At 41.5% G+C, this 24570-nt stretch overlaps 1 protein-coding gene across 1 annotated transcript in view; it reads right to left on the reverse strand.

Annotated features, from left to right (window-relative positions):
- Nucleotides 1-24570, reverse strand: part of LOC125882071 (sodium/hydrogen exchanger 9-like) — a 100800-nt gene that overhangs the window by 16355 nt on the left and 59875 nt on the right. The window contains exon 13 of the mRNA XM_049565715.1: nucleotides 2921-2966. Coding sequence (XP_049421672.1) covers nucleotides 2921-2966 — 46 coding nt within the window. The remainder of the gene's footprint in view (nucleotides 1-2920; nucleotides 2967-24570) is intronic.

Below are 24570 nucleotides of genomic sequence, written 5' to 3' on the forward strand. Positions count from 1 at the left end.
AGCTAAATGGAGGCAGCAAATGGAGGTGCAGTGATAGTAAACAATGGCCTCCTGGGTATTGTACCTTCTTTTGTAAGAATCAGGAGACAGTAATATAGATTGATGCGTTTCTATTGCAGCCCATTTATGCCACTGAGATGGGAAAAAAAAATCCTGTAAGCCATTATAATGAGAAACTTTCTCCCATTAATGAATCAGTATCTCAAAACAATAGAAACTTTTTTGAAATTATGACTCAGTATCTCAATATAATGAAAAGGTCTGAAAATAATGTGAAACCTTTTCAAAAATAACTGTAAAAAAAAAAAAAAAAAGATTTAATATCTCAAAAAATGAGAGTTTGTCACTATAATGACTTTCTGGATCATTTTGTTTCCGGGGTGAGACATTATTTTAAAGGATTTCTATGTATGAAATAATTGTCATTTATAAAATATTTTTATCTATTTTCATTTTTTTTAACTTCTAAACTTGTCCTATGCAAGAAAACACCTTTATCCAGACAATAATTCCCAACTTTAAAGCAGATGTGCGGAACTTTTTACCATTTATAAAACTGTCCCTAGTTCGTATCACCCCCCCTTGAAGATCCGCATATTTATTTGAACCCAACAGTGACAAAAAAGCCTTTCTCCATATGGCTATTTAGCGTAGCCTCGGTCGGGTCGGACACAGTGGAAGTCAGCAAATCGGAATACGGCACCCGGAGATGGAAGTAAGTCTGCACGCCCGCAGCGGCCCGCAGCCATTAAAGTACAGAAGAAGACGGCGGATAAAGAAGGAGCACCATCTAAAAGAAAAAGAACACAAGAACAGAGGAAGGCTAAATGGGACAGTGATAGGGCTCGAGCCCAAACGCGTGTAAACCTTGGTCGGGTATTCACCAAGTGGAGAGAGCTGAGAGATTTGAAAGGTTTTAAAACTGATCCCGAGTTGGCCCTTTTCCTAATTGACAAGTATGTAATTTTTGTTTTTATTTAGAGAATATACCGCAACTTGTTAGACGTTGTTTCACTTCAATATATGATGACATGGAAGTTACAAGCAAGCTAAATGTAACGTTAGCTGATGTGAACCGCTTTTGTCTAGTAACGTTACAACAAACGCCACAAAATTATCTGTGACTGTGACCATGAACACAAATACACAGCAGGCAGTTGTCCTCAGTTTATAAGAAATTCAGAGCTACACCAGAACATTTATGATTTTCCTCTCGCTCTCCAAAACAAATGCATGCGGTAATTGCCGGTTGCAGTCGAGATTTTACGAATGGAGCCGAATGCCGGCTGCAGTCGGAATTTTACGACACCAGGCTGTGGGTGTTGTACCGCTTTGACCAAAGGGGGCGCTATAATCAACGAAAACGTAAAGTTCCGCACAGCTGCTTTAAACAATTAAAATATGTATTAGAAACCTTAAAAATCTAAAAGTAACTGCACATACTCATAACATTGGTGTAAAAATGTAATGCCGTTATTATAGTGTGCAATATTACTTCCAATATATCACAATCACTTGCTTATGTAGTGTAGTATCATGTTTGATACACTGATTATCAGGCACAGTCTGCTTCTTCCACCATTTTACTTACTTTACTTATCTTACTCCTATTGTTACTCTGTTAGAAAACGGTTTTGCTTTTGCTCCTTGAAAACACTTCTTCATTCATTCATTCATTCATCTTCTAACCGCTTCATCCTCTTGAGGGTCGCGGGGGGGCTGGAGCCTATCCCAGCTGACATCGGGCGAGAGGCAGGGTACACCCTGGACAGGTCGCCAGACTATCGCAGGGCTGACACATAGAGACAAACAACCATTCACGCTCACATTCACACCTACGGACAATTTAGAGTTACCAATTAACCTAGTCCCCAATCTGCATGTCTTTGGACTGAGGGAGGAAGCCGGAGTGCCCGGAGAGAACCCACGCTGACACGGGGAGAACACCACACCACCGTGCCGCCCGAAAACACTTCTTATCTTGTATTTTTTTTTTTTTTTTTTGCCAGATATTTAAACTCAGTTGTTTCTAAAACTGGGCCCAGTGAGTGACCCTGACCCGGGGAACCCAGTGGATGTTCTGGTTGTTACTGGTTGTGAACATTAAATTAGTTACTGTGATTTGAAGCATTCCCTTGCACAAGAATTTCCTTCGGGGTAAATTAAGTTCTATTGAACTGAATTGAACTTAATCTTTGTTTTAAAATATTTTTAGGTGGGGGGGTGTTGGACCTTTAAAGATGTGCCTCATATTTTTGGCAGTTCTATCAGATTCCTAAAAAAACATTATTTAATCAGGAATATAAGCAGTATGCTATATCGCAGTCTCAATTCCTGGTCTTCAAAAAAGGCGGGAATGCTGCTCAAGTACTGGTAAGCTTACTATTTCTGATAAGTTCATTAAATATTATTGTGATCAATGTATCTTAATCATAATATGTTGACTCTGTAGCACTTCTAAGTCAAAACTTAACAAGAATTATGGTTACATTTGAGTATTTTAATTAGCATCAAGCAAAGTCTTAGTTTCCCACCTAATTGAAGAGCTAAATTTAAAAAAATCCAAAAAAGTAAGGCCAATTCTCAAGAATGAATGATTTTTAACCCACTGCTTAAAAAATATTTATTTTAATAATGCATTATGCAATACCTGAGATAATTCTTGAACAGGCCCTTCTACAAATACTTTTACACTGTTGACCAGATATTTGCAGAACATCATATGTTGTGCACATTCCTGTAGATGGAGGCTGATAAAGCATGGCACTGCCACTATTTAAAAGAGTCACTTACAGAGAAACTGCACAAACTTGTGGCACTGCAGATCAAAATACACATCAATGCCAGAAGGCACAAAGACTGCAGCAATAAACAGAGGGGATAAAATATGGATTACTGGATAGTGACAATGAGTTTTTACCTCAAAAGACAGGTCCTCTTGATTTTCATCTGCATCCACCCCCACTCTGTGGAGAATAAAAAACCTGTAATCAGACCCTGATGCAATACAATAAAAGGACAACGAGACAGAGACAAATCCCGAGGGTGTGATTCTCCACTACATGTGAAGCTATACCCACTTTTAAAGTCAGCGTAGCGCTGCATGTGACTTCGCAATGAGAATGAAAGCCAGCGTGGAACCCGGCTCAGTTTGAACATGACCTTTCAAACAGTCTCATCAAAATCAGCCTCGTCTTCCACATCACACCAAGAAAATGTCAGCTGGGTAAACCTTTGATAAATGACAAACAGCACTGCAATTATGCTTGATATTCCGCGCGTCTCCGATCATTACGCTGTTGAGGTGTGGACCCCATTTTGCTGCAGGCGCATTTGAGCAACAGGGCTGCGAGGAGAGGCCCACTGCCTGCTCGCTCGCTCTGAATTGAAATAAAGTGACTCAGCACTGGCCAGTGACAGCCTAGTGAGCTGCTTCATTGGGAAACAAGGGCGTTATCTCAGCGTGTGCATGCATTTCCTGCATCTACACGTGTACTGAGCGCCCACACTGCAGCAATGTCGCACCATTTTTTACCCTGAATCTGATGATAACTGTGTAGCAGCTGCTCACATGGTCATTTGATGGATTTTTCAAGCATGTCATCCAAAATCTATCATTTACAGATAGCCAGAAAACCTCCATTCCTTCACTGAAGGTATAAAATTTCCCACAGAGCTTAGAGGGAAGCTGAGCACTAGATGGCTGTCGATGCTAGTTCCTATAGGTCAGCAGTTAACTCTAATAGCCTAGCATTAGTGCTGCAAGGCTCAGGACATTTTGAGATAGCCTACTGCGATCACTGTGCCGTGCATGTGTGTGTGTGTGTGCGCTTCAGCTCAGTTTGAATGTGCTGACACCAAAGCCTTTCACTGAGAGGCTCCTGCAGTAACACAACAGAGAGGAGATTCTCATCAGAGCACTGGAGCGCTGCGACTGCTTTAGCTTGTACAGATTTTTGTCTTGGCTGCCTTCCCTCTGCAATCCGTCTACAGTGTTTGTCTTTACTGTGTTTGAATTTCTCCCCCTCTGATCATTGCTCTTCTTGTTATTGGTTCTCACATTTCAGTTTAGTCTTTGGTTGTATATACAATGCGAACGGAGGCTATTTTGCAGCGTGCCTGTGACAGCTCCTGTGCTTTGAAACTCAAGAAAACATCCAGGACATCATTGTAGTTTGTAATTCATTTGATTTGGATCGTGGATGTGGTCTGTTCCATCAAACCATCCATCATGGGGCCATTTCTCTTGGTTTGTTTTCCTTTTTCACCATCTGTCCTTGTCTCTTCCTTTATTTACTCCACCCAGCTTCTGTCTCTTCCTCTGGTTTTTCTCCCTTAACTTCCTCTCTACACCCATCTTTATCTTCCACATCCATCTCTGTCTTTTGCCTAAGATGTTTTCTGGTGCTGTTTTTCAAAATCTCCTCTGTCTGCTTTTAAAATGTCCTCCACTTTCATCCAACTCTCTCTCCCCTTTTCAACATCCATTTCACTCCCTCAGATCACTCTTCCTGTCTTTATCACCTCCTACCTCTTCTTAATTCTGTTTTTTTTTTTGTCTCCTCCTCCTACCACTATCTTCCTGTTATTTGCTTTATTTTCTGCCCACCAGTCTCCCTGTCAGAACGGCAGAAACAGGCAACAAGGTTGAAACTGTGCTGAAATTGCACAGCGACGAAGGTAAAGAAGGTGCCTTTGTTTTTATTATGCAAGGCTCTGGGTCGATGCTGGTGTTTTGGTGCAAAGTGTTATGGGAAAACCTCTTGGAAGGGGCAGGCTGTGACAGGCTCAAGTGGCCTGCACTGCGCATGACGCATCGCCTTCAGCTGGCGGGATACATTCCATGGCGACAGGCTCCGTCACTGAGCTAAGCTGATAGAAAAAGGAAAGGGCAGATAAGGTGTGAGGGAAAGAGTCAGGAAAGGAACGCAAGCTGAGGGGGGAGCGAAAAAAAAGAAGAGGCGGAGGAGAGCAAAAAATAAGAGAAGGAGTTCCAGTTTCCCGAGCATGATGGTGAGTGAGATAGTCTGCAGTGACATGAGAGTGACAGAATGAGATGGTGCTGCTGGTGAACGTGTGAAAGGGAGAGATAGTGAGTCGGCGGCTGTGACTCTGACTGTGAGTGAAAGATTGACTAAGCGACAGGACAAGACAGCCAGGGAGAGACAGAGAAAAATAAATAAAAGGGAATAAAAAAGAGTGGTCGTCTCTCTCAGTACCGAGAGGAGGAACAAAGAGATAACGAGGTAAGATGCTGTTTGTGAGAGGACGACAAAAGACTTGTGTCTTGGGGGAGAGCATTTTGCCGTCAGCCAACCTGCTCTATCAGTGCCACATATTTAAAATGATGTGACCTCTGTTCCCTGTGACCCTTATCTTCATCACAGTGACATTCAGCACAGAGAAATCAAGTCCAAGCTAATCTAGCGACTCTGTTACTGTGAGTTCGGATAAATCTGCAAATGAGTGAAAGTGGACAGCCACAGGCACACAGTGAGAGAGGAGAGAAAGCTCAACGGAGGAGGAAAGTCTGTAAACTTTGCATAAATTTATATCTACTGCAGGAAATAGGCTCCTAGACAACGACTGAGTCACAGATACTTCTGTAATGAGCCTCCACTGGAGTATGCGGTCCTCCCATGGCCCGGTTACCTCCTCAGATGAGGTGGAGTTCCCTATTCTGCGGGGAAATCACAGCCCTGCAATAAAACCCAGTCGAAAAGAAACGCACAATGGAGTAACTCAATCTTCCGGAATCTGGCAAGATTGTTAGATTGATTTGCGGCTGCTATCCTACCAGTCATCTGCTGCTTCCAAAACCAAAGTCTATGCCTCCTTGTCTTTTAGTGGGTTCTTTATGTGCTGATACAATCTCCTTGTGCTGAGCTCCACTGTGACTAAAATATCTCTGGACACGTTCCAGGATGACATAGCGCTCTGCACAGGGCCTTCACGACGACTCATCCAGGCTTTTGGGGAACGGCGCTATTAATATGAAAACGCTGAAAGGTTTCTGTGCTTGTTTTAAAACTGTAAGAAAAAGTAGCTGCTTTTTTACTACCTCTCCTCCAACACATTTATAAGCACGAAAAGGGCAGACATTAAACACCAAGATGGATACAGAAGGCACCCACGCTCACCCATAAACACCTCCCTACATGCTAATATTTCCACTATGCCTGATAGAAAAGAGGAAAAAGCAAAATAACTTGGCCTTGAGCAGTGATGCAGTGTGTGTGTCTGTGTGTGCACATGCGTGTGTGCCTGTGTCTCTGTAGTGTTGTTATCAGAGACAGTAGTGGGCTGATAAAGCTGTGCTTGCTCTGCTGCGGGCGCCCTGTACGTGAAGCCTCAAGAGAAGACATCGCAACATCACAAAAACGTCAACTACTTTGCACATACGGCTCATTTATAATATATGGTCTTACCTTGGAGGCAGTTTACAGGTAGTAACTGTGTTTACATGCAGGCAAAACATTTTCCTCATGATCGTTTCCTCTGAAGGAGAAAATCTCATCTGGATGTCATTAACAGAACCAGTTAGTAAACGTTATGTTGAGTTTAGGAACTCAAGTAGCATATATTTAACAGCAGGGGGGTAAATATAGATGGTGCCAGCAGTGTGGTTACATCAGGGCTCATGGGGCCCTGGCCCTTGCGAGTGATTCAGATTGCCACCTGAGAAATGTGCCTGTGTTCAAAGAGGAACTCAAGTTGAGAGAAAACTTTTGTATTTTTTAACCCTTAAGCCTATTCTTCCATGTTTTTGTGCCTGCGGGATTAATGGAGAAAACAGTTTTTGAAATTGGTCCAGTATTGAGAGCGCCACAGCAGCGAAACGGGCTGCAATGAAATCCCTACAGTCAATTGTGCGCCGTCAATTTATGTCTTTTAGAAATACTCGTGTTTGCCACTGACAGGCTGTTATTTGAAGTGTTCGACAACATTTTGGGGAGGACCCTACAGAGAAATAAAACATTTTTCATTACCTTCTTGCTGGTCTGTTTGTTATTGTGACCATGTCTCGCTCATGGAGACATCTTGTTCTGCAATCTCGTGAGAGGTAACTTGTCAGAGGAAACATTAGTGAGAGTTGGACAAAGGAGTGCTGCAAAGAGTTGGTTGTGCTGAAGTACAGAAGGTCTAGCTTAGTGTTATCTGCAAGATTTTCAATCCATCCATCCATCCATTTTGAAGTGCTTATCTGCAGCCAGGTCGCAGGGGCAGCAGGGCGAGCAACGCATTCCAGACCCTCTCCCCAGCAACCCTTTCCAGCTCCTCCTGGGAGACCCCAAGGTGTTCCCAGACCAGATGACATATGTGATCTCTCCAGCGTGTTCTGGGTCTACCCCGGGGCCTCCTACCAGTGGTACATGCCTGTACCTCCAGCAGAAGGCGCCCAGGAGGCATCTTGATCAGATGCCCATACCACCTCAACTGACTCCTTTCGACATGAAAGAGCAGCTGTTCTACTCCAAACTCCTTACCCTAACTCTAAGGCTGAGCCCAGCCATCCTTCTGAGGATACTAATTTCGGCAGCTTGTATCCACGACCTTATTCTTTGGGTCATTAGCCAGAGCTCATGATAGGTGAGGGTTGGGTTGCATCTCTGCTTTTTGCAGATGATGTGGTTCCGTTGGCTTTATCACACGGTGACCTGCAGCATGCACTGGGGCAGTTTGCAGCCGAGTGTGAAGTGGTTGGGATGAGAGGCAGCACCTCCAAGTCTGACGCCATGGTCCTCTGCTGGAAAACAGTGGATTTCCCCCTCTGGGTTGGGAGTGAGTTGCTGCCCCAAGCAAGGGAGTTTAAGTATCTCTGGGTCTTGTTCACGAACATTTCCAATGTCATGGCTACATATTAAGCCGATTTCAACAATGTGGAAAAAAACTACAAACTGCAAACTAGTAGAACTAGACTTCTCCTTAGGCAAGACAAGGTCACACTAACAAACAGACCAGTGAAGGGCTACGGAAAAAAATAATTTCACCAGAAGCAGTCTACAGGAGAATTATATGTTTATTCTCCATAAACTATGAAGAACTAAAACTATTGAATTAAATGAATAATTTCTTATTTTGGACAGAAAGGCAATCCAGGCACTCGAATGTAATCAGTATAGAAAAAAAGCTCTGATGAAGACCTGAAGTAGTCGAAACATATTGGCTCTTTTAATGATTCAGCCACTACAATAAAGGCTTTTTAAATATTTCCTTCCTGTTGATCCTGTTGTTTCCTGTTCACCACGATCACCCGGCACAAGATTTTGATCTACAGTGCCCTCCAAAAGTATTGGAACAGTGAGGCCAATTCCTTTATTTTTGTTGTAGACTGAATATATTTGGGTTTGACATCAAAAGATGAATATGAGACAAGAGATCAACATTTCAGCTTTTATTTCCAGGTATTTACATCTGGATCTGATACACAACTTAGAAGATAGCACCTTTTGTTTGAACCCACCCATTTTTCATGAGAGCAAAAGTACTGGAACATGTCACTGACAGGTGTGTTTTGTTGCCCAGGTGTCTCCCAATTACATTGATTATTCAAACAATAAATAGCACTGAATGTCTGAGCTCAGTTTCAGATTGGGTACGATAGATTTTGCCTGTGCAGACTGCATTTAGAGGTGGAACCAACATGAAAACCAGAGAGCTGTCTATGGGTGAAAAAGAAGCAATTGTGAATCTGAGAGAAGATGGACAATCAATCAGAGCCATTGCACAAACATTGGCCATAGCCAGTACAACCATTTGGAATGTCCTGAAGAAGAAAGAAACCACTGGTGTACTAAGCAACAGACGTTGAACAGGTAGACCAAGGAAAACATCAGCAGTTGATGACAGAAACATTGTGAGAGCTGTAAAGAAAGACCCTAAAACAACTGTTAGTGACATCAGCAACAACCTCCAGAGGGCAGGAGTGAAGGTATCACAATCTACTGTTCGCAGACTTCATGAACAAAAGTACAGAGGCTACACCAGAAGATGCAAACCACTCATTAGCAAGAAGAATAGGAAGGCCAGGCTGCAATTTGCCAAAAGGTACAGAGATGAGCCTCAAAAATTCTGGGAAAAAGTTTTATGGACTAATGAGACAAAGATTAACTTTTTCCAAAGTGACGGAAAGGCGAAAGTTTGGAGAAAGAAAGGATCTGCTCATGATCCCAAACATACAAGCTCATCTGTGAAACACGGTGGAGGTAATGTCATGGCTTGGGCTTGCATGGCTTCTTCTGGGACGGGCTCTTTCATCTTCATTGATGATGTAACACATGATGGCAGCAGCAAAATGAACTCAGAAGTCTACAGAAACATTTTGTCTGCTAATTTAAAGAAAGATGCAACCAAACTGATTGGGAGATCCTTCATCATGCAGCAAGATAACGACCCAAACACACTGCCAAAACAACAAAGGAGTTCATCGGGGGCAAGAAGTGGAAGGTTTTAGACTGGCCAAGTCAGTCTCCAGACTTAAACCCAATAGAGCATGCATTTTGCCTGCTGAAGAGGAGACTGAAGGGAGTAACCCCCCAAAACAAACAACAACTGAAAGAGGCTGTGGTGAAAGCCTGGAAAAGCATCACGAAAGAAGAATGCAAAAGTTTGGTGATGTCAGTGGGTCACAGGCTTGATGCAGTTATTGAAAGCAAAGGATTTGCAACTAAATATTAAGTCTCATTCACTTTAATCTATTTTAAGTTTATATGTTCCAATACTTTTGCTCACCTAAAAATTTTGTGTTCCATTACATATAATGCTATCTTCTAAGTTGTGTATCAGATCCAGATGTAAATACCTGGAAATAAAAGCTGAAATGTTGATCTCTTGTCTCATATTCATCTTTTGATGTCAAACCCAAATGTTTTCAGTCTACAACAAAAGTAAACGAATTGGACTCACTGTTCCAATACTTTTGGAGGGCACTGTATGTTTGTATGTACAGAGCAACCAGTAGTCTCTCTCTTCTATTCTTATTCTTTCTTATTTTCTTTGGTATAAATGTCACATACAGATATGCACGATGATTGCTGGGTAATATATACTGTATATATATTCAGTGTTTATTTCTTGATGTACGATGTCAAGTCTCTATTTCATCATGTGACAAGATAATATGATATACGGTAGCTTTAGGCGCAAAATCTGTCAAGACTGACATCTCCAATTTAAGCGAGCAGTCATGCCTGTCAAACATAAAAGACACAGTAAGACACAGTGCTGGTAAAATAGATATGTACGCACGTCTAATGATGTGTATGTGTGTGTGTTTCATAACTAGTAACTAGAGTGCACCAGGGCCCGTTATAATAGCGAGCATTAGGGCCGTTATAACTACCTTACGCCACTGCTCAACAGGCAGGGTAAATCAAGTTAGAGCTCTCCTCCCCTCTGCTGTTCTCACTCTGTGTGCTATTTCCTCTACTTTCTGCTCCAACGGAGAGAGTGAGAGAGAGGATGAGAGAGAAATAGACGAGGGAGCGCAGAGAGATAGAGACGGGAGACAAAGAGAGTCAGAGTCTCAGAGGGACTGTGTTTGCTCTATAGTGCGAGTTTGGACAAGAGGAAAGCTGTAAGTCATCCTTCCAGTTTCCTGTTTGCAAATCCCATTTGGATGTGTTTCCCACCAGGGATTCACATGGATTCCATATTCAACAGCGTACACTCCTCCAGACTGACATCTGAATTCTGAACCAGCATCGACATGAACACCATGCAACACTTACACATATGTACACAAGTAAGAGACAAGTGCTAAGTGGTATAACTGGTATGACTGGCACAGATGGGTGCAATGACATGAATTTAAATGTTTCCCAAATGACACAGATTTGAACTGTCCTGTCATATAAAATGCACTGCAAGCTCTCATCAGAATACATTTATCTGCAATCTGTGCAGGGCAGCAGTTTTTGCAATAGGTGGCAACACATGCAACATCTTTTATCACCTCAAGAAGAGAACATCTGAGTGACTGTGAAGAATGTGAGCCCTGGCACAAGCAGCTCTTAAAGAAAGGAAAAAGCACAATGCATACATCAATGCCTGCAGTGACTCAGACACTGACTGTAAGATCTGCTTGTATTGACTTAAAGATTTAAGTGATAAGAAAAAACAGCAGTGGAAGGACTTTATAAAACTGTGCATTAGCGTAAAGACATGGACCTCATCCAACCTGCTGAGATAGACGACTTTAAAGGAACAATGTGTAATGTTTTTATGCTCCTATAAATTACGAGCACATCTGAATATGTGATTAAACAGTTTGTCTTAATGATGAAAATAAGCCTTTTGTTTGTTTGTTTGATCATAAATAAAAAATTATAGGCCTGCTTTACTGCTTTGTTTACAAATATTACTGATTTAACAAACCTTTGAGAGCATCGGAAAAAATTTATGGCTGTTGACTAGAGTTTGTCTATATTTTAATAGGGCTACCAATCAAATTGGGAGTCACTGCAGGCTCAGGCACTGGATTTGTGGCATATATTAGCAAACCACAGACATTTCACCCAAAACAAAATCTTGCAAAGTAGATGTCGTGAGAAAGTAGAGCAAAGAGCACTGACACAGCTGTGTGCTGTGATAAGCTCCACAACCACTGTCAAGAACACTGCCCAAAAAAAATTCAGGGAACACTTAAATCACACATCAGATCTTGATGAATGAATTATTCAAGCTGGAAATCTTTAGTGATGTACACTATATAATATGTTGAGAACAAAATGATCCCGCGGGATCTCCTTCCAGACCTGGATCAGGGCATCAGTGAGCTCCTGGACAGTCTGTGGTGGTACTCGGCATCGTCGGATGCACCGATACATAACGTCCTGGTACCACTGGCTATGATGTGGAGGTCTGTGTGACCCACCAAGCATAGGCTTCCTCAGACCATCACTGGCCCACCACCATACTGGTCATGCTGGATGATGTTACAGGCAGCATAACGGTCACCACGGCGTCTCCAGACTCTTTCACACCTGTCACATGTGCTCAGTGTGAACCTGCTCTCATCTGTGAAGTGAACAGGGCACCAATGGTGGACCTGCCAGTTCTGATGTTCCCTGGCGAATGCTAATAGAGCTGCATGGTGTTGGGCTGTGAGCACAGGTCCCACTTGAGGATGTTGGGCCCTCATGCCACCCTCATGGAGTCTGTTTCTGACAGTTTGGTCAGAAACATGCACACCAGTAGCCTGCTGGAGGTAGGACACAGCAAACTTCTTGCCACCTCACACAAAGATGTGCCATCCTGGAGGAGCTGGACTACCTGTGAAACATGATTGGGCTGCAGGTGCCGCCTCATGCTACCGGAAGTGACAAGGACACTAGCAGAACACAAAACTAGAATCAGTCAGGAAGGATAAGGAGAGAGCAACTGTCTGTGGCCACCACATGGGGGTTGTTTTGCTTTTGCCTCTCCATTGCACCTGTTGTCACTTTCATTTGCACCAAAGCAGGTGAAGCTGATTCACAATCACTTGTGATCCTAAATGGACAGCGTATCTTTGGCAGCGTATTTTAACAGTTAACTGATGTCACCTCTAACTCCAGATAAATGATGATACTATCTCAGAATCTTGTTTTGCATTTAAATCACATTTTCTTGAAATCATGTGCAGGGAAACACGTATATGGTGTTATATCTTGTTACTTTCCTGTCTTTACAATGGATATAAATTTTAGGTCATAACACTGAGCTTTACAAGAGACATAACTGCATATGAGTTGTCATGCATGAGTTGTGCTGAGCCCCACATCTCTCAGTGTTACGACTCTGCAGCGGATGAGGAGGTGAAACAAGGAACAATACAACATAAGCTTCCATTCCTTACTGCAGCGTTACAAAAGAACAATCCATATATGGCCAAGTGTCTGACTGCAGTATTCAGGTCAATCTACTGAAACCTAGAGTGAGAGTCCCAGTCTCTCTGCAGCTTTAACCCAAATTTCACATCACTTGAGCTGGTATAAAAATAAAACTGGCAGAGTAGTATGAGTTTGTGTACACTCTCTCACACGCATGTGTATCAGTGATATTAGCTAAGCATCCATCTGTGCACGTTGTAGTGGGCTGTGCAAAGCATTTACATAAGAGCGCATTTCATTGTCTGAGAGATAATGTCCTTTGGTAGATTTCTCATCTCACCAGACAAAACTTTAAACACTTTCTGCCATATTGCACACTGATGAATGATCACCCACTCAACAGATGTCCAAATATCATGCTATCATTTCTGTTGTTTAATCTGAGCCACTGCATAATAATAGCCAGAAATAAATCTGCATATTATGTAATGCCAACTTGGAAGTTGCTACTGTGACTTGAGGCCAACTACTCACAAGCCCAGCAACAGTCTTCAAATTGCCATTTTCACTATGTTGAAATGCTCTTGTGCAATAATATAGCTTGTAATTTAAATGTATTTAAGCTAGGTAAAATATGCTTTATCCCCTTTTGCTGCGAGTTACGTGAAAAGATCAATACCACTCTCATGTCTGTACTCTAAATATAAAGCTACAGCGAGAGGCTAGCTTAGTTCAGCACAAAGACTGGAGACAGAGGGGAAACAGCTATAACTGGTCTGTATAAAGGTAGCAAATTTGACCTATCGCATATTATGATATAGTTTGTTTTAACCGTCCTAAAAGTGGCAGGTGGCACGGAGGAAAAAAGGAAGTGCATTAAGTAGTGACATCTTTAATATAAGGAGGAGAAAGAATGGAGGCTGCAATGTTCAGGCTGGTGGGATGAGACAGGTGCACATCTCATCCCACGCTGGCGTGTTGGGAAGACTGGGGCAGAGAGATGCAGACAAACTGGCCTGCTTCCCTGCTGGGTTGAAGGCGGCTGGTAGTCGGTAGGAAAGTAGATTGATGTACCAGAGCAACAGTGGTTCATTAGCTGCTCTTGCCGTGGGAGCGTTTATGCTGTTTGGTTTTGTTTGGTTTGGTTTGGTCTTTTTCTTTGTCTAGTCTGCCCTGGCACATGAGCTGGTAACTGGCCAAAAAATATGTGGGTATTGCCGTTGGGGCAGACTGGTTTTCTCTCTTTAATGTTTGTTTGTTTTTATCTGCCTGCTTCCCCCACTAATTACCAATTAGCTCAGGTTTATGGGGTCAGATCACTCTCATAATGAATGAACTCACGCAGGGTTTTTCACAAATGCACATGCTCTGGTTCACAGTTGTATTTCGGACTCACTAATGCATACGATCTGTTTCGCAAAGGCACACACTCTGGTTCACAAATATAATGTTTATGCAAACTTGTAATATAAATTCGGAAATGCACACGGTCTGTTTCGCAAATGCACACGCTCTGGTTCACAAATATAATTTTTATGCAAACTTGTAATATAAATTTGGAAATGTACATGCTCTGCTTCACAAATATTATTTTGAGGCACACTTATAAATATAAATTCACAGATCATGTGAATCGCTGAATGTGCATTTACAGACTGCTTCTCATTTGCGAACCTCTCTACATTTGTGAAAGAAATCTGTGTGGTGAATTTTGAGAATCCCCTGACGTCGCAGGTCAATGAACATCACCATTGGCTGATATATCTGTCAATCAAATTTATGATTCTGATTGACAGATTCATCAGTTAATCAGGTGTGTTCGCTTTCAGCCAATCGTATGGCTCCTTACATTTTCTCCATACTTTTAAACCAATCGCAGAGCTACTGAGCTACTGTTTGTAGTGTTCAAATGGTGGGAAGAGACATGGATCAATCTCAACCTGTAAGTAACACATTTATCTTATTATCCCCTCGCTGTAAATCATGCAATGTTATTGAATTAATGAGTTGAAGCGTTCTGTTTAGCCAAGTAACATGTTTGAATGAACATAAACTATAAATACACCCTATGTAAGGAGCCATACGATTGGCTGAAAGCGAACACACCTGATTAACTGATGAATCTGTCAATCAGAATCATAAATTTGATTGACAGATTTATCAGCCAATGGTGACGTTCGTTGACCTGCGATGTCAGGGGATTCTCAAAATTCACCACACAGATTTCTCTCACAAATGTAGAGAGGTTCACAAATGAGAAGCAGTCTGTAAATGCACATTCAGCGATTCACATGATCTGTGAATTTATATTCCAAGTGTGCCTCAAAATAATATTTGTGAAGCAGAGCGTGTGCATTTCCGAATTTATATTACAAGTTTGCATGAATTTTTTTATTTGTGAACCAGAGCGTGTGCATTTGCGAAACAGATCATGTGCAGTAGTGAGTCCGAAATACAACTGCGAACCAGAGCGTGTGTATTTGTGAGAAACCCTGCGTGAGTTCATTCATTATGAGACTGATCTGACCCCATACAGGTTACACCCAGTCAGACAGTCAGGGCAGGCTGAAGGTGCCGTGGTTGACTGTTTGCAGTGAAGACAATCACATGTGGAAACTTTGTGCAGGATGTATTGATTGCAGTGTACACTGGTGTGACACTGGAACTTAAACCCTACCCTGTAAGTCATAGCTGGGGCACCAATCCTGAGGAGGGTGAGGTGAGAGAATGTAGATTATAAGTCAAAATTCTGCAATAAAAAGACCTCCCTTACCTCATTTCCTGTCATTTTTTATGCAAGAGACCTGTAATTAGTGTAACACACACACACACACACACACACACACACACACACACACACAATAAAAGTTTAAAAACAGCCGGGCCAGCTGTTTTTCTCTGTGTCCAGTCTTAGTGCTAAGATAAGCTAACTGGCTGCTGGCTGTAGTTTCATATCTAACAGACAGATATGAGCAGGGTTGCCAACTTTGGGTATCTGGCTGGAGTTGTTGCCATGGGTTTAATCACCCGTACATGCACGCGTGCTTAATCACGTGCACATTTGGAATCCATTTACCATTAGGGTTTAACTATGCAGCTTACACATGGTGGGAGCTTAGCAGGGGTGTTTCTAGGGTTTAAAGACAGTCAGTGCTTAGCCCAGACCTCTGTAGGGGGGTCTGGGTGGATCGTACCCTTGGAATTTTTTTTTTAATAAATAAGCTGGCGCCTTATTTATATTTAATATACATGTTTTCATGATTAAACAATGTGTACCTCAAAAACTGTTGTTTACTTTCAAGATTAATTATGAATTGTGATGTAGAGTAGAAACAGAATATTTCACTGCCATGATAAAACATTCATCGTCTCAAATGCAAAAATCAGTTAAATATGTCAACAGTGGTGGAATGCAACTAAGTACATCTACTCAACTACTGTAGTTCTACTTAAGTACAATTTTGAGGTACTTGTACTTAACTTGAGTATTTCCTATTTCATGCTAGCTTAAACTACTCTACAATTCAGAGGCAAATAATCTACTTTTTAACTGCACATTTGGCAGCTTTGGTAAATTTGAAGATTCAGATTGTTATTAGAAAAATACAAATCTACAAATAAATCATGATATGTTATTATAGATTACACAGCAGGATATAAAGTAATCAAAATGAGCTTCACCTCTATGTGCTGCAGATGTACACAGCAATGCAATAGTTAATCCAATAACATAATCTTACTATATAATGACGAAAACTCTGTCTGTGTGTCTGTTCCAGGTTTTTCTCCTCACTGACTTGGCCAATCCATGTGAAATTTGGCACAGTGGTAGAGGGTCATGGGAGGATGTGAATGAAGCAACATTACATCAATTGGCCAAAGGGGGGCGCTATAGCAACTGACTGAAATTGCAAACTTTGGGCATATATCCCCCCGTATGTTGTAGAGACATGAAACTTTGCACAGAGATGCCTCTCCTCATGAGGAACAAATTTGCCTCAAGAACCCATAACTTGCGGTTATATAGATTTTCCGCCATTTTGAAATTTTTGAAAAACACTTCAAATCGATCTCTTCCTAGGAAGTTTGAGCGATCTGCATGAAACTCGGTGAACATAATCTAGGGACCAATATCTATATCTATCTAATATCTAGTTAAAACTGAGCTTCTATAAGGCAATGAATATTGTGGAGGGTGTGGCTCATCACATAAAGGTGTATAACATCTCAAGGGTTTCACCGATCACCACGCAACTTTGTAGGCATATGACCACACATAATCTGAGGGCACCCCTCCATTATTGACCCCATCAAACAAAATTGGGGCGCTAGAGAGCCAATTTCTTATCTGGGCCTAACTGCCATATTGTTCTTTACTAAACTTAATAGATACGTAGAACAGGACGCCTCAAGGTGACTGGAGAAATTTAACACTAATTGGCAACTGGATGGCGCTATAACAACAGAAAAATGCTTAAAAATGGCTAAAATGCGACCGATCACTGTGGCTCCCCCTGTGGCCGAATGTTGTTGGGTTTTTTTCTAATTTTTGGTATCACTAAGTCATGGAATGATATGCTGTACTCAGTATGGACTAGTATATACTATTCTTGAATGGACTGTTCTACATAATGGGTACTTTTACTTTTGGAAATTTAGGTATATTGTGTATTTTTACATGAATTCTATTTTGAATGCAGGACTTTTACTTGTAACAGGGTATTTCTACACTAGTATGGCTAAAACGATCTTAGTACTTCTTCCACCACTGTATGTTAACATCAGTTTATCAGAGGATTAAATGGGTTTTCAGACAGTTCATACAGTGTAGTGCGGGCACTATTCACCTCTCCATCGTCTGAAGCTATCTGTCTCTCTGTCTGTTTCTTTATCCACTGTAACTTTAAGACAATGCATTCACATGTGGAGATTCCTCTTAGTCTATAGTTAAATTAATGAGTCATGTTTTGGCTCATTTTGGAGCCACACCATAATGTTATGCAACATACCTTGTGACAGAGACAGTTGGGGTCAGATCAGTGTTACGAGAGTGGTTATCGAGCTTCTCATCAAACTCTCTGCAAGAAAGCGAATAAGCATACTTCCCAAAATGACCAACTATTTCTTTTTCATGGTTGGTAGATCAACTACTTCACTCTTAAACCAAGTATTACATATATTAGGTTTTTTGCATGTAAAAAAATCTACAGCCATCAGATAAATGTAGGCTGGCAAAGAAAAAGTATATTTAGCATGTAGAAAGTAAGACTAAAAATATACAAAAAGGAATTACTCATTTCCAGCAATTTTCCCCTCCTGCGCCTCAGTATTATCGGCACAGCACTTGAGATTAACTAGGTATTAAGTATACTGTGCCACTTTCTTACTGACTTGTTTTCTCCTGTATCGTGTCATTACAGTAGCAGGACCATTCTGTGCTTCATATATCAGGTTAAAGAAGGAAAAATAAAATGGGGGAAAAAAACTGCAATAACACTGTAACAAACTGTATCTTTGTCTTGGTTCATGCCTCTCCTACATTTTCTCACTGTGTCAACTGCGGGGGAGCAAGACGTCCCTCCACCATGAGAGCTGACAGTCATCTGTGTTTTGAACAGTTTAGCAGGGGGTGGGGGGTGGGGGTGTTTTAGCATTTCAGCCTGCTGGATCCCCCATGGATAGTCAAGGACAGTTGGGAGCAGAGGAGGCTGTGGGAGCCAAAGATATTTTCATCACACAGATTTCATTTCCCCTCTCACAACGTTCACCTGGATGTCTCAGCATGACACAGGTAAATGGCCTAAATTTAGCCTCGTGGAGTTAGCGGGATGCGGAGCATGGCAAGAATTGGCTGGATAACAGTCGCTGTCCAGAAGGATAACATTTAACATCCAGATAACACCTCAAACTAGGGCTATATTTCCTTTAATACACAGTGTATTTAGTATTGTTTTTTTTTTTAGTTTTGAATTAAAATAGAAGTCGTTGCTGTATTTGCACAAATTATTTGTTCATTTTTAGACCAAGCTAGCCTTTTAAGATAAAGACGACTGTGAAAATTCTTATCCTCTAAAGACAACAGGGACACTTTGTTTCCCTGATTAGATTAGATTACTTGCATAAATGGGAGGTGAGTTATTACTGTTAGAGAAAAGAGCTACAACCATCACCCAACCAGTTCTTGGTGGTACGGATTTACTGCCCTTAAGGAATAACATTACTTTTGACAAATATATCCCCAGGCAGATATATAACTAGCTCACAAGCTCTGCCCCAGTAAAAAACTGACTATTGGCATATAAATAAAGCCATGCAATGCAAATGTATAACAGCTATTCAAATGCTTTCTATATGCACTGCAACAGGGAAATCATGCTACAAGGTCGACATTAGGGAAACCAAAGCAAATCCATGCTCTATCTACCTCCCTAAGGGGGACCTATTACTTTTACTGTCATTATACTGCTCTGCGTTCAGGGGCCTTCAGACTTTTTGTTAAAGACTATTTGGTTATGTCATTTTGGTTTGTTTGCTTTCACATGTTCTACTATAATTTGTTATAGTTTTCTAGGTTTGTTTGTTTTGTTTTTTTCCATTGTTGCATTTTTTCAGTTAATCGTGTTTCATTTTATATTTTGTCATACTCACCTTATGTGTTTCCTCTGGTTTCCTTCCTGTCTTTGTGTGTTTTCCCGTCTGCGTGATTGTCTGCCTCACCCTGATGTGTCTCACCTGTTTCTTATCAGCTTGGCTGTCTCCTTGCCCCCGTTATCACCTTTCTCCCTCGTGTATTTAGTCTGTGTGCTCTCATTTGTCTGTGCCAGTTCGTCTTTCAATGAGCATTCCAGCCCGAAAGTACTTATGTTAACCTTTTGTACTCTTCTGACCATTCGTCTGTTTCTTAGACTCAGACCTTTGCCAACCATTTTCAAGCACTTTTGCCTGCTGCTGGACTGCTTGCTTGTGTACCAAACCCTGCTTTCTAGTAAAGACTTTCACCTTCTAAACTCTGTGTTGAGTCATACTATTAAGTCCTGCTTTTCTGTCAGAACTAGTGTTTCTGACATATACTTACTTTCTGTCATATACCTGTTTCCTGTTTCCAAACTGTTTCCACCCGTTTTTCTACTTTTGCAACAAGCTGACATCAGCTCATGAAAGATTTCTTTATAAACAAGTACATTAAGTTGGAGATGTTATCAATTGCTCCCCAGTTTCAGATAATTTCTGCTGAGGCATGTCTGGTTGTGATGATTTTGGTTTAGAAGCATTTATTAATTATTTTTCACTATAGAAAGGGCCCCAAACTCTGTTACAGTTATTCCTCCAGTAGCAATAACACTGCTACATGTAGCTACATGCTAATGTCAGAAACAAAATATAGAAACTTGGTTGCCGATGTTGCTAATTTCGCCCCGATTGCGGATAGTAGAGTGTGCTGTTACTCTCTGTTACAGTCATTACCCCTGCAGCAATGATGGTACAGAGTGGTGCAGAAATGCTGAGAGAACAGATTTGGAAGACCTCATAAGCGCTGACCAATCAGAGTGGACTGGGCTTTTCAGGAGGGGGGCTTAAAGAGACAGGCAACAAACAAGAGCCGCGCTTGGGCAGTGACTTGCGGCGTCAGACAATGACGAAAAAACATCCTTTAACGTCAGAACAATACGCAGATGGTGGCTGCTATAGTTTAATAGCACTTGGTGGCATCAGGGGGAAACGTGGCAGGACAAGAATGAAAGTTAAGGCGGCCAAAGTTTGAGTAAGGCAGGTGGGAGGGGTGGTGGATGGGTCCAACAAACACCAACTTTCACCCAGGAGCAGCATTCGCATCCCGTAAGATTAAAAAGTCATACCTTGTTCTCTTTTCCTAAACCCAACCACGTGTTTTTGTTGCCTAAACCCAACCACGTGTTAGTTGTTGAAGGAAAAAAATAAATACATTTGCTTGTACCGACATAGTGCATTTATTTTGAAAGAGACTGTATGTAAACAGTAAATTTCCTGTGAGAACCGAAGTATATCTTGAAAGAAGACAATGCATGTAACAGGCAGAGCTTAACATGGCATCCCAGAATGTCAACAACCACCGCACCCAGGGTACCTTTCACGTCATATCAGGATGTGGAAAGTCCATGACCAAACGTCAATATGTGACGAGGTTGGAGTGAAAATGTGTTGTGAATACAGCTGTTCAAACACTGACAGTATAAGGAAATGTGTTTTTTGCCCACTAAAGCACTTATTATAGTAGAAGCCCACCTGAAATGAGTTTCATAGGTCCCCTTTAAATATCTTGAGTTTGCCATCAGCAAGAACTATTGATGACTGTGTGAAAGTGTAATGCATGTAACAGGCAGAGCTTAACATGGCATCCCAGAACGTCAACAACCACCGCACCCAGGGTACCTTTCACGTCATATCAGGATGTGGAAAGTCCATGAACAAACGTCAATATATGACGAGGTTGGAGTGAAAATGTGTTGTGAATACAGGTGTTCAAACACTGAGGGCCGAATTCACAAAGAATGAACTGCGGCTGCTGATAGCACCTTGAATTGCACTTCATTTGCACCCGCAGTTTGCTCCGTCCTATTCACAAAGGATATTGCGCTAATGATATACCAGCGCAAACACGCCCACAAAGTTTGGCAGCTGAGTGCAGTTTGCCACTGTTTTGCCCCTGATTGCAATAAGCCACACATGGCAAAGTATAAATGCTGGCTTTGCACCAAGAACACCGTGGCAGAACAATGGCAGACTTTGTCTGGCAAAGTACTGAATACTGTATACCCTCGTGTAGTGATGTCTGCTGGTGAGTCAGTCTAACAGTGTCAGATGGGTTGAGGCTGTGGATTTGACCAAGTTTGACCACTTTATCACTATTCCCTCTCACTTGTAGCTGTTTTTTTGTTATCTTTTGAATTTAATATGAATTATGGAACCGTTTTTGTTCACGTTTGTTTCCCCCGTTTCGTAAAATAAATTATTGAAAGTTGCATTTTGAGAGTGACCGCAGACTGTCACCTGTTCGATGCATCAGTATCTTCGGATGCCATCAAAGTAATAATGATTATAATAATAATGTCAAAATATTATTTACAGACTGATTTAACAGATGATCACTGCTGCCACAATCACTGGAAAGTCTGGGCGAGAGGCTTCCACAGAGGAGCGCCCAGTTTGCACCAGCTTTCTAAAGACGTTATTTACTTCACTCAAACTGCGTGTGGCTATTAGCGCTGGTGTTAGTGAATTAGACGTTGTTTATCAATGAGGCTCATTTGCATAGAAATGGGCAATTTTTCCGCCAAATATATGCATATTACCTCATTTAAATACGTGCAAATAACACCGGAGCACCGAGACACAATCTGCTTGGCAGTGCAGTTAGTGGAGCATTTCACCCTCTGCGCGTTCTTTGTGAATAAGAAGGTATGTGTTTGCTCCATTTTTACCGGTTTAGCGAACGCCAAAGCCACGCAATCCTTTTGTGAATTCGGCCCTGACAGTAGAAGGAAATGTGTTTTTTGCCCACTAAAGCACTTATTATAGTAGAAGCCCACCTGAAATGAGCTTCATAGGTCCCCTTTAAATGTCTTGAGTTTGCTACCAGCAAGAACTATTGATGACTGTGTGAAAGTGTAATGCATGTAACTGGCAGAGCTTAACATGGCATCCCAGAACGTCAACAACCACCGCACCCAGGGAACCTTTCACGTCATATCAGGATGTGGAAAGTCCATGACCAAACGTCAATATGTGATGAGGTTGGACTGAAAATGTGTTGTGAATACAGCTGTTCAAACACTGACAGTATAAGGAAATGTGTTTTTTGCCCACTAAAGCATATAAACTTATTATAGTAGAAGCCCACCTGAAATGAGCTTCATAGGTCCCCTTTAAATGTCTCGAGCTTGCCATCAGCAAGAACTATTGATGACTGTGTGAAAGTGTAAGCTGTGCACAAATATTAACAGCCATGCCAAAGTCTCTCACAGCCCCAGTCGGATCCTTGTTGAATTACTCTAAAACCTCAAGCTGTTTAATGATTGCTAATGACTGAAAATACAATAATAGCCTGTTACATTACTGCTCGCTGGTGTGTGTATGTGTAAAGCAAACTGGGAAATCATAATGAAAGGGGTTGTGGTCAGTAAAAAACCACCCAATTTAAAAAAAAGAAAGATTGTTGATGAAGCTTTCAGTAACTGGACCGATGGCACTTTGCCTGTGGGTTTATTTAAGCTGCCAGATCATTCATAATTGTGGAACAGAACAAATACCTTTATCTGGCTTTATTTATCTTTCCTTCCTTCTTCCTTTCTTTCACTCATGCCAAGACTGCCTTCAGGATATGAGATCAAATGTCTGCTTTTGATAACGCTGGTGAAACTCTTTCATGGCCAGCTCTGAGATGCTTCTTGATGCTGTGTTCGGGTGTCATATTTGGACAGTGCCATCTCTTTATTGTAGCGGATCAAGGGCGGTGTCTGCTGGCACCAGCTAAATAAACCAGGACTCAGGAGGATCTCGGAGAAAGGACTTAGTGGTATGCGGGTTAACATGAAGAGTACAACAGTAGCCTGTTTTGTGTGTTATGGGCTAATGGCTTACTGCTTCCTGCTGCAGAGCTGGCTGGAGGGATTTCCCTGGCTTTTTGCAGGAAAATGGACAACAGTGGCCTGCTTTTGTTTTTTTGTACTTCACCTCAGGCTTAATTGAGGCGATTAAATTAAACCTGCACTGGATGAGGACTTGAAAAAGGACACTGTGATCGCTGTGGAACTCTTTTCAAGAGAAACTAACACAAGACAGCAAGTGAATCTGAGTCACATGACTCTAATGACTTGTGCCCAGTAGTGCAGAGGTAGTTGATGAGGCTGGGGTACTTCTAGGTAGGTTGGCAGGTTAACAAAGAGGAAGTAGCTATATTCTCCTATATGTTTCAACGGCTTTTTAGGTGGGTATACCCTGCATACCTACGTATACCCTCCACGTCACCACTGTGTGTGCCCTCACTTTGACTTGAGCCCTTTGACTTGAAAATACCTGATACCTTCCCCAAAGCCAAACATTAAAATGTACATTATTTGTGCCACTAATCAATTCACTTCCCTTCATATCCTGTGTTAACTAACACTATTTATTAACAGAAAGTCGATGCTTCCACAGATGGTCCACTTTGTCTGAATCAATCCTACAGCATCCCATAAAGTTTGAGGAGAGAACCATGGAAACTAACTTTACATTACTGAGCGCCAGTTGGAAAAAATGATACCAAAGACCATTTCCTTTATGTTCAAAAACTATGCGGTGGTCAACAAAAAATGAGTAACAGTATGAAAAAAGTGCAGGTTTGAAGTTATAGATAAAAATGCAACAACTTCCGGCCTTGCTCAACATTTGAAGTTGCACAAAGAATTATAAGTCGAGACCAAAATTAACATAGTTAGCAAGCTAATGCTTAGCTAACGTTACCTTCAAGCTAAAAAGAGCTTGTTTTAACAAATAAATACACATTTTAAAAAGCATTCATGATTTTTGTAAATGTAATATATTATTACTCTGTTGTTAAAATGGCATTACATTTGGTTAAAAGTGCTTCCGACATGTTCAGGACTAAAGGTTTAGGACTTGGGAGTTGACTTAGGACCTCACTGCAAAGACTTGAGACTTACTCATGACTGGCAAGAGATGACAGGAGTGATGAGACGATAAAGACTGTACATTTCTATGCGTCTGCTGCCAGCAGGTC

The sequence above is a fragment of the Epinephelus fuscoguttatus genome, linkage group LG21 (assembly GCF_011397635.1).
Source record: "Epinephelus fuscoguttatus linkage group LG21, E.fuscoguttatus.final_Chr_v1".
Classification (NCBI taxonomy): domain Eukaryota; kingdom Metazoa; phylum Chordata; class Actinopteri; order Perciformes; family Serranidae; genus Epinephelus; species Epinephelus fuscoguttatus.